Source organism: Gadus macrocephalus, chromosome 8 (genome assembly GCF_031168955.1).
Source record: "Gadus macrocephalus chromosome 8, ASM3116895v1".
NCBI lineage: Eukaryota > Metazoa > Chordata > Actinopteri > Gadiformes > Gadidae > Gadus > Gadus macrocephalus.
In genome coordinates, this window is record NC_082389.1 from 9,219,139 (window position 1) to 9,234,692 (window position 15,554).

General features: G+C 45.5%; 1 protein-coding gene across 5 annotated transcripts in view; it reads right to left on the bottom strand.

Annotated features, from left to right (window-relative positions):
- The window catches only part of LOC132462881 (microtubule cross-linking factor 1), a 58,756-nt gene that overhangs the window by 39,753 nt on the left and 3,449 nt on the right, over nt 1-15,554 (bottom strand). For all 5 annotated transcript variants that reach the window (XR_009526918.1, XR_009526919.1, XM_060058659.1 and 2 more), the window contains exons 2-3: nt 11,622-11,846; nt 8,822-8,980 (exon numbers count right to left, since the gene is read on the bottom strand). Coding sequence is in view for 3 of the 5 variants with exons in the window: in XM_060058659.1 (XP_059914642.1) it covers nt 8,822-8,980; nt 11,622-11,846 (384 nt within the window). In the remaining 2 variants the exon portion in view is untranslated. The remainder of the gene's footprint in view (nt 1-8,821; nt 8,981-11,621; nt 11,847-15,554) is intronic.

Sequence of the window (15,554 nt, forward strand, 5' to 3'; positions counted from 1 at the left end):
GGGACAGAGGGGAGGGTAGGGTGGGTTGGGAGGGGGGACAGAGGAGTAGGGTGGGTGGGAGGGGGGACAGAGGAGTAGGGTGGGTGGGAGGGGGGACAGAGGAGTAGGGTGGTTGGGAGGGGGGACAGAGGAGTAGGTGGGTGGGAGGGGGGACAGAGGAGTAGGGTGGGTGGGAGGGGGGACAGAGGAGTAGGGTGGGTGGGAGGGGGGACAGAGGAGTAGGGGTAGGTGGGAGGGGGGGGGACAGAGGAGTAGGGTGGGTGGGAGGGGGGACAGAGGAGTAGGGTGGTTGGGAGGGGGGACAGAGGAGTAGGGTGGGTGGGAGGGGGGACAGAGGAGTAGGGTGGTGGGAGGGGGGACAGAGGAGTAGGGTGGGTGGGAGGGGGGACAGAGGAGTAGGGTAGGTGGAGGGTGGTGGCGGGGGGGGGGGGGGGGGGGGTGAAGCCGCGGTCCATCTGGTCAGGAGGGCGTGTTGTGGTGGGGGGGGGGGGGGGGGGCCGGGGGACCAGACATATTTGGCCATTCAGAAAACACTTAATGGCTCATGTGTCTTCCATCTCAGGGTCGTAAAAAGATAACGAGGCTACACCCAGGTGACGGCGGTGCCAATGGTTGCAGGAGGGGGGGGGGGGGGGGTCACTATTGGTGGACTCGTTAGCCACGTGATAAGGGGGGGGGGGGGGGGTGGGCAGTAAACATAGCCACTTGACACATGACCAGAAGGATGGCGTAGAGTAGACAGGGCCTCGTACCGGGCGTATCGCAAGATGCTTGATGACTAATAACAACTTACCAACTAATAATGCCAATAGCAGTAAAATCGAAACAATAAAACAAATTAAATAAAATTGTACACGTTTTGTTTACTGACAAGCTCAGAAACGAAAAGGTGTAGATAATGGAGAGGAGATCGCTGAATGGTTTGAGATATTCTTCAACAACCGACTGACAATCCAAAGCGATGGTTAAGTTAAGACTTGGTGTCATCTGGTTCTCAGAGACGATGCTACTATGCGGTTCGTTGATGAGCATTGTTGAGTCCAGTCACAAGCCTAGTACAGTACACTGTGGCGGCAAAGAAAAGCAATTCAATAAAACTCAAAGCCGAAGAGGCAATTTCTCTGTGGCATTGTTGCCTGTCGAAGCGTCTCTCCAGCATCAGTTGGTCTTCACCATAATAAGATCTGCCTCGTCGACCTTGCTATCATATTAAGACTTCAAACCGATAAACAGTAGCAATAGACTTAACACAGCATCATCAACCATCATTTATTTATCATATGTATACAGGCCTGCCTTAACCTGCCATTGGGCCCTGGGGCTGAGAGGTTTCGTAGGCCCCTGAGAGGGGATCTTACAATGAAGATGTGTAACTTTGGGGGGGGGGGGGTTGGACGAGAAATCCTGACGGGGGGGAGGGGGGTGAGACGACTATGGCTGTGGTGTCAAGGGGCCACTGGCCCTCTTTATTCTTGGCTGATGATAGGCCTCAGATCTTTGCAAGCCCCAAACAAAAAATCACATTGTCTTGGGCCTCCGCCGATTGGGGGGCCTATCATGGGCCAGTATAAAATAAAAAATGTAAATGAAATAAAGATTTATTTTTTTCTTTTACTAGGTAGGCCCCCCGATCGGCGAAGGCCCTGGGGCTTCAGCCCAGGCAAGCCCGTGCATTAAGGCGGCCTTGTATGTATACCCTATATATCATATTTAATTTACATTAGTTACCGTTAGTGTATTTAGAGTGTTTATCATGCAGGCTCTGTATCCTGCATAAAAAGGACCATTTCTTTCCAAAAGAAAACTCAGAGGAAATGGAGAATGATTGAAGTCTCAGAGGTGGAATAAAAAGTGTGATGTCGATGAGTCTGAAAGAGACAGGCATGAGAACACCAGACAGTGTTGTTAGGTTGTCTCCATTGCCAAGTCCACTAGAACATCCATTACATTGTGACTTCCCTGGAGAGTGGGAAGTGTCCCCACTACGTCTCTCCCCCTAATGTGCTGATGTTCGCATCCCTTGTAATGAAATGACACACTCCACTCAAAACAAAAACAAGTTTTTTTTTGGTTGAAGATAACAGTGTGTCTCCGAAATGCTTTGCTGAGGCAGAATGATATGAGAGAAAGACATTCATTACCCTTGTCTGAAACAAGAGTGAAAGAAGGTAGGTGTGTGAGAGACAGGGTTCTTTTTTGTTCTGCAAAATGACGCACGACACAAGTCCCTTCACTGTAAGAGCTTGTTACATGACTTGATATGTGAATCTTGAACATGGAGTTTGTCGGTACTGACATAGTTTAAAAAATAAGAGCATTTTGAGGATTATGAGGGGCTATGAAAAAAATAGGATTAGGGTGTGATTAAAAAAATGCAAAAAAGGAAAAGCTAAACCACTAGACTTAGAAATTACCACAAAATGTAAAAAGAAAATAGACCAGAAATTATATTGCTAAAACTAAAATAGTCTGTTACAAATCCAAAGCGCGACTCAAGTGGATCAACTCAACATCTCTACTCTAGCGGCCCTGGTCGCCATGGCAGAACAGTATCTTGGTGACAAATCTCCATGACTCAGTAGCCCGCTCACGCTCTCCATATGCCCAGACTATCCTCAGCCCCACGGCGCCTGGAGGAGAGACCACCACGGAGCCACCCTATTACCTTCTCATCGCTCTTGGCAACCAAACATTGCCAAAACGTGAAGCCATTAATTTAAGCAGTCTGTTTTGGAAAAGCTCAGTTGACAATGTACTGCTTCAATTTACTCCTTCTTACCAAAATACACCCTAATACCTGGGCAGATCGAATATGATTATTATGTTGGGTGAAAATGTGTCCCATTAAGACGATTAATGGGTACTTCCTTTTATCACTTATAATTCGGATGATTGGCACAGACAACTTGCCTGTGGATTTAATACCATGCCGATATTGGAAAGAACCAGAAGCCGCTTCAGAAAGAGGCAGTGTTTTTTGGACCCAAAAAAAACGCCCACGAAAACCATCATGACCAATTCTGCCCTCGAAACACCGACCCACATTTTGGTACAAGCTCAAGGTATTTCCCTCTCCGACCTTCGCATGAAAGATCCCGCCCTGCACTCTAGCCTGCCGTCATCCAGCCCATAAATAGAACTGAAAATCCCTTTGGATACAGAAGGGCCATGCTGGCAAACCCCTTACGGGAGGTTGAATGTCGTTCCTTCTTTCTCGTCCCTTTCGTCCGTTCCATCGAGTTTCTGCATTAGCATAAGGCATAGCGGAACAGAGGAGCATGATGGGAGAATGAGTCCTTCGGCTTCCCCTTTTGTTTTATTTTTCCCTCGACGCTTCCGCACATTCCATGCTACACCTGAGATATTGTCTACAGATAACTATAACCATGATTTAAAGGGGAGGAATTCTTCCCAGGTTCCCTGCTTTTCTTTGTCTTTTTTAATTTGGATTATTCAATCCTGGGCAGAATAAACATTAATACTCAGGGTTTCATGCTTAGGGCTTCGTTTTCACCTTGGGAGCAAATCCAGTGGATTACTTTTCTCTGAAATACGCTATGCTGTGCTAGCTGTATCCCAGGATGCAACGCAGAGCAATATGGATTAGAACAAGGTAGTCAGTGCCAAAGTGATTCAAAATCTGAGATTTCAGATTCTGATGAATTTGTCTTAACAGTTTTTAAAGGATCAAAAACAAAAAGTCCTAACTTGGCTTACATTATGTGTACACCTAATAAAATAACCCAATGACCTAATAACTAATACAAACCAAACAAGGATATGACTTAAAAAATATGCACGAGGATTCTCTCGTTGTTTTAGCTTTGATAATGGTATGCAACAATTGCAGAATGGGCCCGTATGAGTGTGTGCGTCACGTAACTCATCCATATGTTAATTGTTTGCCATACACTTCGGAAGGCCAACACTTCCCCATAACGACACTTCATTGCAAAAACTTAATGGAAAACTGATGATTCCTCCGCCTGTCTCCTCGGTGCAAGTGATAGATTATCGATATATGGTAAACATCACATTATTTTGTGATTTTTCACTTCATGAAATGACGTTACTTCAGACTACCTCAAAATACATACAATTAAAAAAAAACATTCAACCTCTGAATAATATAAATATATCATCAATCATGTATTTCAGAAAGCAAATCTACAATCCACCGTTTCTAAAAGGGTTCAACCAATTTTAGACTTCCAATACGTTTTATTCAATAAACGACTTCGGATTTCCCGATACGATTATACAAGTGTGTCACTGCAGTATTTTATTTTCTAGCTACTCTTCACCCCCCTCCTCCTCGACTTTCCCACTGGTGGGATCAGAGGCAATACGTTAACTAGGTCAATGAAATTCCTTCATGTTCTTGCAATACAAGCCCACAAGATGGGTGGAGAGGAGAAGAGGGGAGGCACGGAGTGGGAAGGAGAGGAGAGGAGTGGATGAGATGAGAGGACGGGAGTGGATAGGAGAGGAGGGTGAAGGAGAGGGAAGGATTGGAGAGGTAAGGAGAGGGTGGGAGAGGCGAGGAGTGGATCAGAGGATAGGAGAGGAGGGTGAAGGAGAGGGAAGGAAATGAGGGGAGAGGAAAGTAGAGGAGAGGTAAGGAGAGGAGGGGAGAGGGAAGGAGTGGAGACGGAAGGAGGGGATAGGATTGGAGAGGAGAGTCTTCTCTGAGCAAGAGAAACAGAGCAGGTCTTATATTTCACCATAGAGCCTGATTGGGTTTCCATAGTGATTCTTGGAAGAGAAGTACAGAGAAGTTCAGTTATAAGTCATAGCGCACATGATTGTTATTGTCACTTTACTTTTTAAAAAAGGTTAGGCGTCCGATATCCTCAAAGAAACTATTTTGTACCGAATAAGTTCTTCTGAAAATAATTGTGGTCTGGAACTGAAATCAAACTCAATAATAAACATTTTTATGGCACTATGGCACAACAGATCCCATAGTAATCAGACACATTCTCTGATAATACTGGCTGGTTTAGAGGGAGTAGCCGAACCTAAACACCGTCTGTTGTAATGAATGGGGAAGGTATGATGAGCAAGAATGACGGATGAATAAATCATCTGATGCTTGAGGATAAGAGGTGTCATGACAATATATTAAAACTTCACTTCATTGCACAATACACCCAGGCTTCCCTTCAAATGTCAGTGTGTAGAGCCCCCTCAACCAATCAAAACCCTCTGCCTTCCGCCTCCACATCCAACACACTGAAAGTTTGCACACACACACACACACACACACACACACACACACACACACACACACACACACACACACACACACACACACACACACACACACACACACACACACACACACACACACACACACACACACACACACACACACACACACTTTGTGTAATACTCTTCATAATAACCGTGACATAAGGGATTTTCGATTTTACACACAAATTTCATGAATCCAACATTTTCAACAATGGATAAATACCGATTTGGGACAGCACAGCTCCTCTTTAGAAAACTGTGCCATGCTGTTTCATAACAGCTTTTCTATCTGGATTAATCCATGCACACACACAGGGAGGAGGAGCAGTTGTATTGTATCTTGCCCTGCATGCTATCTTAGTTGGTAGGGGTGGCGGCACTCCTCTGCAGATAGAGGAGGATCAGCGCGTATCACTGTATCACGGCTTGAGTCACAGGGTCAGATTAGGAATTGAATGCAAGACGTGTGAAAATGTATCACAAATGAAGCACCTTTCTTTATAGATTATACACCTGATTGTAATGCTACGCTATTAATATGGATCCACCCACGTCAACATAAAGATGGCTAACGCCTTTGGATTATGCTTTTGTCATGTTGGCTGAGCTGTGCTTCAAACGGGGTCATGATTTGCATGGTGTGATTCAAGAGGAAGACGGGAGATGGCGGGACTATCCGCTGGACCAGTTTAAGAGCCTTCTCCTCCACAAGCGTCTTCCCAGTCCAGACAGACGGACGCCAATTGATGGTCAGTATTTTTTTATTTGGACACGTTTTTTCCAGGCTGGCTTTCCGTCTAGTGTCAAAAGGACAAGGGTGCAAAAGGATGGTTAAATCTCTTACAGAGCCTGGTTCTACACCGTGGTTATATGGATTGACCGGTGCAGCACTGAAATGCTATTATCTGGGGAAATGGGGGAGTTGGTGCATTGAAAAGAGGGGCTGTGTGTGGCGTGTGTGTGTGTAAAAAAAGGGGGGTGTCATGTGACATAAGGGGTGCAGATCTTCAGTCAGCCAGTTGTTTTCTGGGACAAACCTCCGGGGAAACACAGAGAGATCCGCAATCAGTTGGAGCAGCTTGGTGCGCGCGCTCTCGCTCTCTCTCTCTCTCTCTCTCTCTCTCTCTCTCTCTCTCTCTCTCTCTCTCTCTCTCTCTCTCTCTCTCTCTCTCTCTCTCTCTCTCTCTCTCTCTCTCTCTCTCTCTCTCTCTCTCTCTCTCTCTCTCTCTCTCTCTCTCTCTCTCTCTCTCTCTCTCTCTCTCTCTCTCTCTCTCTCTCTCTGAACTGCGGGCCGTTTTGAAGGCAGGCGATGATGATGTTCAGCAGCTTTTTTTAACATGATTCGTTTAGATATTCGCTGAGCTTTTTTACCCCCCCCCCCTTCTCTTCTTGACGTAGCTTCCTCTGTACATCAGAGGTAGTCTTTGCCATAAAGCGTTACAATAATAACATGAGCACTCCGTCTCGCTCGCGTCGCTGTCTTTGCAGTGTCAAGTGATTGTCCTTGGAGTCAGTTTGTGTTCCAGTGCGACAGTGAGTCCGCGTGCAGACCTGACACCACCCACACCCTGAGCCCAGCGGCTTCCACTCGGCTGAAAAGACCATAAAAGTAACAAACGCCCTGACGGCCAACACTCCAAAACAAGACATTGATCCTCTGTGCTGGTGCTGCATTCATTGTCCAGCCCAATCCGTGCACTGGTAATAGCCTTCAAACGACAGCTGTTGCGCAAGCGGGTGGTGCATAAGCACGGACACAATAAGTCCATTGACATGGATTTGTCTTGGTTAGTTGACGATAGTTTGTCCTTAAGAACTCCTTCCGGAAGGCAGGTGAGGAGGAGGCAGCTCAGCCACACGAGACAGACGAGTGCCGTCCAGGCTAAGCAGGGAACCCTCCAAATAGACCGGTGGTGGCATTAGCCTACTTTTCATCAGCATGGCCAGACGGCACATTACCTCCTGATGTCAACACGTATTATTCTAAGCTAGTTGAACCTGAGCAGCACAGAGAATGGTCTCGTTCCTGGCATTGGCCAATGAGAACATTACCTGAATGTGCTGACCAATAGGATTAGCTCCTTTATGCCCCGACCACTAAGACTGGTCCCTTCATGCCCTGACCAATAAAAACTCTCACACAAGCCCTGACCAATAAAAAACACACAAGGCTCAAGGTAAACAGTGTAAAAGGGATATAGCATTCCAACCGTAAAAAAAACAGCAAACATAACAAGAAAAAGCCTGCATTCAACACTTTTTAACAATCAAAACGTCAATTAAAGTTGATGAAACTATCTACTAACAAGGGAACCTCTAAGACCAGAGTCCATATGATGGATTTTTCTCAGACCGTCGGTAAAGCCTGCAAGAGGGAAATAAAGCTTGAGCGGTTTTCTCCAGCCCACAGAAGCTACTATTACACCCCTGAGCCCAGCGTTGTAGTGAATCACACACGACTTCCCATATTGCTGCAGCTCCTCACTAAGGCCTACAGCAGAAAACACCAGAGTACAGCTGGAACTACAAATGGACCTGCAGAACGGTATTGTGGATATGGTGGCATCTCTTCTTCGCCTAAACCATGTCCCTCCCCATGAAGCCAAAAGGTTAGACGTGGCTCCCGCGGTCCGATCCACCCCGTTGGGGCTTCAATGAGCCGTGGACTCTTTTTTGGAAAAAATATTTGCGGAATCGGAAGTGACTGATGATCTCAATTGACTGCGCGGACCCCACCTGATCAGGGTTAATGATCCCTGTTGATTAAAGTGTGTGTGTGGGGGGGGGGGGGGGGGGGAGGCGGGGATTACAGTATATGCAAATATGAGAATGTGAACGACGACGATGAGCGGAAAGTGTTGGCCGGTATCTCACGCCCAGGCAGGGAATTCAATTGCCCTTTAAAGCGGGATGGGAAACGACTTCTCCTCTCCACATCAACCCGGGCTTCACATAATCACCAGTGCAGCCGGTCCTGTAATTGTTTTCCTTTCACCGCTGTCGCACACGACCACCGTCGCCAAAACCTCTCTCCATCGCCGGCACACCGCAGGTCATTCAGCGGGCGCGCAACATTTGCTCCCTATTCTTGTTGCAATTTGAATGACGGATCGACATCCTCATTCAAACAGTGTTTTCCATTTGGGTTCCAACACAGACGCGCTAAAGCTTTTACAACAGCATGAGCGATAGCCGGGTTAATTCGCCTGTTGACTTTATGTTTTTACAGAGATATGAGGGAACTCAATAATGGAATTGAATCCTAAAATACTGTAAAATGAACGCTGTATCGATTAAACCCAAAAAGGAAAGCGGCAACTGCACGTCCGTACAGAAAAACAACACTACACCGTGCCAAAGTCAACAACAAAATTGTGATTTTCATACGCACCCGACCATACCAGAAAACACTACCGCAAGATATCTTCCATGCTAATGAAGGAGTTTTTCCTACCCGTCATAAATATTTGGCCTGTTAAGCCCTTTGAAACAGTAATGGTGATAAGGGCTACACAAATAAAATTGAATTGAACTACATTACCCAGCATGCAAAGCCCCGGCGTACCTCTTTGGCCCTGTCCAGCTCGTTGTGCACCGCCTGCTTGGAGATCTCCACCTCAATGATCTTCTGCCGCAGCGTCTCGTTCTCGTCCTCCGCCCGGCTCCTCTTGTCCTCCACGCTCTCCAGCTCGTTGTGGAGCCGCACCGACACGTCCTTGGCCACCTGCGGGCACCGAGGGGGGGAGGGGGTCACCACTCGCACGGGGGGAGCGGGGTGACCTATGTGAACTATATAGTGTGAACTATGTTTACGCCACAAACACATGTATTCTACATACTATGCTAATACCTCATGCTTAGCCTCTAGCCTCTAGCCTCCATTGTTAATCTTCACAATTGCATGCTTTGTACATTTACCACTTCTGGGCTGTAATGCCAACATTTCCTTTTATTCTTGTGTTACAGCTTTACAATTTACGAGCTTCAGTAAACAGACTCAAATACAGAATCCCGTTCTCCTTGAGCCATTGAAGTTCATGTTTGACTGACAACTGGATAGTTCATCTAGCGAGAGCCTGCGAGCACGGAGCGGACATCACCTCACGCTAGGCCTGGGCGATTTGGCCTCAAAATAAAATCACTGATTTTTTCAAACCAAACCCGATTATCGGTTTTTAAATATATATATTTTTTATATATATAAATGAAAAATAGATATATTTTTAAAGTTTGGATTTTATTTGAAGAATAACAATGATTAACAAAACTAAAATCGATCTCCCACTCTGCTGCGTGCCTCAGTTTGAGAAGTTGGAATAAATGTGTTGTGCTGCTGCTTTTGGTTGCCGGTCCAGACTTTAGGGAAACTCTACACACTCACTTTTTTCAGCGCATGCTGCCATGTTGATATTTTACTTTTGCTGAAGTGGAGGGGGCACTACTTTGAACTGTGGGACCGCAGAGAAGGGGAAGTGGTGGCGTAAATAACCAATTAAAATCACAGCACTTGCAATTTTTTTTCTTTTTCTAATTTTATTTTAATTAAAAAGAAATCATCCTAAACCATAAATTCGAATTCCGAATGAAAATGTATTAATCCCAGCTCTACTTCACACGTGGTCACCCCGCTCCAAAGGGGGGGGGGGGGGGAAGACAGTAGAGCGGTCTTTGGTTCTAGTATGCATCCTAAATACAGGGCCTCTGCTTGACATGTCCTTTGGTAGGGGGCTCATCTCAGCGTGGTGAAGATAAGAGGGAGGGAATCCACTGGTATGCGCGGTAGGTGCGTAACACAAAACAACACAACACAGTCACTGGTAGATATATGTTGGTGAACTTGATGATGCCCTGTGTATTATGCGCTGTGTATAACGGAATTCAGAAAGCACTTTTGTAGTATTATGTATCCCCCGTCTGCACCAACACAAATACAAAAATAGAACCATTCAGATTCACAGATCAGAAAGGTTGCAGCCGGGTTAGAAGCCTCTGCTTAATGACCCAGTGTTAAAGTAAAGTAAAGTAAAGTAAAGTAAAGTAAAGTAAAGTAAAGTAAAGTAAAGTAAAGTAAAGTAAAGTAAAGTAAAGTAAAGTAAAGTAAAGTAAAGTAAAGTAAAGTAAAGTAAAGTAAAGTAAAGTAAAGTAAGACAGACAGACAGACAGACAGACAGACAGACAGACAGACAGACAGACAGACAGACAGACAGACAGACAGACAGACAGACAGACAGACAGACAGACAGACAGACAGACAGACAGACAGACAGACAGACAGACAGACAGACAGACAGACAGACAGACAGACAGACAGACAGACAGACAGACAGACAGACAGACAGACAGACAGACAGACAGACAGACAGACAGACAGACAGACAGACAGACAGACAGACAGACAGACAGACAGACAGACAGACAGACAGACAGACAGACAGACAGACAGACAGACAGACAGACAGACAGACAGACAGACAGACAGACAGACAGACAGACAGACAGACAGACAGACAGACAGACAGACAGACAGACAGACAGACAGACAGACAGACAGACAGACAGACAGACAGACAGACAGACAGACAGACAGACAGACAGACAGACAGACAGACAGACAGACAGACAGACAGACAGACAGACAGACAGACAGACAGACAGACAGACAGACAGACAGACAGACAGACAGACAGACAGACAGACAGACAGACAGACAGACAGACAGACAGACAGACAGACAGACAGACAGACAGACAGACAGACAGACAGACAGACAGACAGACAGACAGACAGACAGACAGACAGACAGACAGACAGACAGACAGACAGACAGACAGACAGACAGACAGACAGACAGACAGACAGACAGACAGACAGACAGACAGACAGACAGACAGACAGACAGACAGACAGACAGACAGACAGACAGACAGACAGACAGACAGACAGACAGACAGACAGACAGACAGACAGACAGACAGACAGACAGACAGACAGACAGACAGACAGACAGACAGACAGACAGACAGACAGACAGACAGACAGACAGACAGACAGACAGACAGACAGACAGACAGACAGACAGACAGACAGACAGACAGACAGACAGACAGACAGACAGACAGACAGACAGACAGACAGACAGACAGACAGACAGACAGACAGACAGACAGACAGACAGACAGACAGACAGACAGACAGACAGACAGACAGACAGACAGACAGACAGACAGACAGACAGACAGACAGACAGACAGACAGACAGACCAGGACAGAGTGAAAGAGTGACAGACAGACATGAAGACAGGACAGACAGATTGAGACGCAGAGACAGACGCAAAGACAGCCAGCCAGCCAGCCAGCCAGGCTACCTTCAGGTCCTGCTCCAGGTTGCGCAGCAGCTCTCCGTCCACGTGGCCGGTCTGCGCCGCCCGCAGACCCTTCTGCTCCGCCTTGCGCAGGCGGTACTGCAGGATGCGGCAGTTCTTGTTGGAGCGGTCCAGCTCCCGCCGCAGCTCCTGGCCCTGGTACACCTCCTCCTCCAGGTAGCTGTCGCGCACCTCCTCCATCTCCGCCCGCAGCTCCTCCACCTCATCCTGCAGCAGGGAGGAGGAGGAGGAGGAGGAGGAGGAGGAGGAGGAGGAGGAGGAGGAGGAGGAGGAGGGGGAGAAGGGAGGGTGTCAAGTAGTTGAGAGACTGAGGCCATGTCTCAATGCTTCCCCTTCCCATAGACTTGAGCCCTAACCCTAGATTTTGCGCGGCCTTGCGAAGGGGTAGGGTGTCCCAATACTTAAGGGGGCCAGGGGGAGAGCTGTTTTTCCCTTAATATCAACCCTTGGCTTGAACCCTAGCCAGCACGGTACTGATTTGCAGCTAAGGGCACTCAAAGCAAGTGTTCTTGTTAAGGGGAGAGAAATGGGACTGGGCCTAAGACATTCAAGGTTCATCAGTAATGATTATGGAGTCATAAGAGTTGCATTTGCTCATGGCCAACCTTTTCTACATTTGGTGAGTAGAGGTGGTTGGCTCTCACAACGACACAAGGGGATTTGCACTCTCTGACACTGTGATTCTACAACTCTACAACTCCACAACAGAGGTAAATTGGGGATCAATCTGATGAACTGACTCTTCTCCTACTATCAATGTTAGTGGAGGCAACAAGCCCATACTGTAAGGCTTGCACATCAGATTGCATCATGGGATATTTTGCTGCCGATACTCCGACAACTCAAGAGAGTTTAAATACTGTATATGCATAATATATAGTATATAATACACCGTAACCTAGGCTACTGAAAATGTCGTTTTGCCACATCGTCTAGCATGGAAACCCCTGGCAGTTTCAAACATAATGATGCCTCCCTATAAGGACTAATCAAGTTATGATTCATTACTGCTTGCAAAATGTCAGCGGTCATTGTAAAGTCACAATGTACCAGCCTTATAGTGACTTAAACGCTTCCCCAGTGGTCTTTAAAGAACCCTAGCCTTATATTACATTGTAAACCCTTAAAATAAACTAGGATGAAGACAATATAGTTGGATTAATTATTTACTCATCAGTTTAAACAGTCTCTTTACACCTTAAACCTTATTGAGAATCCAGATTCTGGGAACTTGAGGCAACCTCACAGAACCTTTCTCGAGGTAAACATGCAAATTGTATGTGGCTAGGTTTTCCATATCCAAATAGGGATGTCATTAGTGATGGCTCCCATCTACTGTAGACTGTTTAATACTTTTAGCACATCACCAACTCAGATCTCATGTCTGGTGAGACGAAGAAGCTACAGTGGAAGAAGCCAAGACTTCCTGGGAAGAATCTCTTGAATAAACAATTAATTACCATAAATACCATGTTAAATACAACATTATAGACTTCTCCTTGCATGTGGATGACGGGTGAATTTCAGAATGTAGGTTTTGATCAAAGATCGATGTGTGTAATGTGCGTAACCCTGCAGAATCAACAAGCCAAGATGCACCTTCAACATCACACAACATTCCCACATGTTTAAAAACGCATTAGCTAGGATTAGTGTTGCTGGGACTTCAGGATGTAAGCATATCATTATTGAATGGATTAGTTCACTTCAACACTTCAATATATTTATTGAAGTGGACTAATCCATCTCTGCTACTTCTCAGTAGGATGAGAAGACCATAGATTATGGTAGTCACAAGGCTTTGTTCACCCTTCAAGTTATCAATATGAAGTGATGTTACGCATGTTACCGTTTTGTTACCGTTTTTAAATTGAAACTGAAGCCTAAATACGTTTTTTTTAAAAGGTCATATTTCTCTATTCCAAGTAAGTTTTATGTTGGTGAAGTCCTACTTAACATCTTTCATGAAGAATGAACATTCAAATGTGATGAACTGTGATAAACAGGGCATTGTGAAAAGCCATACAGGTACACACATAATAAACAAAGCTCATAAAAGCTACCTGTAAACATTGCTCATTTGAATTCAGAGTAGATCTGACTCAAGGTAAAATTAAGAGCCATAATTTGAGTTTAATTTGTTAAAAATGCCATCCGTCACCAATTAGGGAATGAAATGCTCTACTAAATATCTGTTCTGGTTGACTGCTTGCCTGCCTGCCTCTGTACGAGACAATTACAATTTTAGACAGCTTTGGAATCACTAGACCAAACAGGGCATCTCTTCCCTGATAGGTTTGTGAAACCGAGCCTCAAATATTAACGCGAGTCTCCGGAGAAGATCAGTCAAATTTAAAACATTCATTAAAAACAGAGTGCAATGTACAGTATAACTAAGGGAAAGAGTCAGTGAATCAAAACAAATCAGTTGTTCTTCTGAAACAAAACGATGTTAGTGTCATCCGTGGAAGGCCCCGGAGGACTCAAGCTCAATACTTCAACGCACGGTTAGATGGATCGATGTAACCCTGGTTACGGCAGCAACACTCAGAGACAAGAAGAACAATTACATTTTTTTACTGTTTGTCCATTTTGTTGTTTGTCAATTGTACTGTCTGTTGACTGACCCCATGAGCTACTGGATACCGGAATTTAATCAATAGATACATAAAGTAGGCCTATACATCTATATCCATCCATCTACAGGAAGTAGCCTACCACTGTTCTTCATAGTGTTTGTCTTCATCATTCAATGGATTAGAAGTAAGTATTATTATTATTATTATTCATGTTTTTGATTGTGTGCGTTGTATAACAAGTTCATCAGCGGCAGGAAGCCATCTACTTGTGGCGGTCTTTAAGTGCGACAGTGTGTGGGGCTGGTGGTTGAGACAAAGGACGACATTAATTACATGAGATGGATGCTGCTGACGGTAGGCGTGCTACTGCTGTGCCGCCGTGGACGTCTGTGAGGGACAGTGTAGTGACTATGTGTGTGTGTTTGTGCCGTCTTGTGGTGTAGCACGTTTTGTTGCCACCGTTTCAGTGAATCACCCGTCCCGTCTTTTGGTTCACCTGTGGCTTGCGTCTGGCTTAAGTGTGGATTGGCTGATGAGTTAATTGTGTTGACGTGCGGGGAAATGTATTAATTAGATAATTGGGTATGCGTCATTATGTCAATTGCCTTGTCAGGTGGCAGCTGGTGTCTCAGCAATTTCTTAGTTTAATTTGATGCATGTTATGTTGTACGAGGAGTAGGCCTATAATGCTTTACAAATTACTTTCATTTTTCTTGGAAGATGAGATGGAAGTGGACAGTTTTCTGTCAGTGTCAGGGCTGTTATCCCCACACACACACACACACACACACACACACACACACACACACACACACACACACACACACACACACACACACACACACACACACACACACACACACACACACACACACAGCTCTACATTAAATGCATGAGACCATGAAAGATAATAATCCCGAATACATCCAAGAGAAAAAGTAATCATAAACTCATCATCGTTTGTGTCTGTGTCTGTGCGTCCCAGCTGTCACTTTGACAGCGAAGTGTGGAACTGTTTGATCCAACCCCCTCAAAAACACCACGCCCACACTCACGGGGGACACACGCAGACACACAAACACACAAACATCTGTGGTTTATCAAGTCCTATGAGGGAGCCTTAATAGAAGAGCTGGCAGAACTGACGAACTGTCTTCTATGCGCACCAACCAGATCAAGGATGGTAAATCCAAAAGTGACATGAATGCTTTAAAAATGCTTTAATCTCCTCAACAAACATTGCTCAAAGAGATGTAATGTAGACATTAACCTGTGGACATCAGATGGATGAAGCCATGTTTGTAACCCTTTTGAAGAGGAAGAATACGAAGAGTGA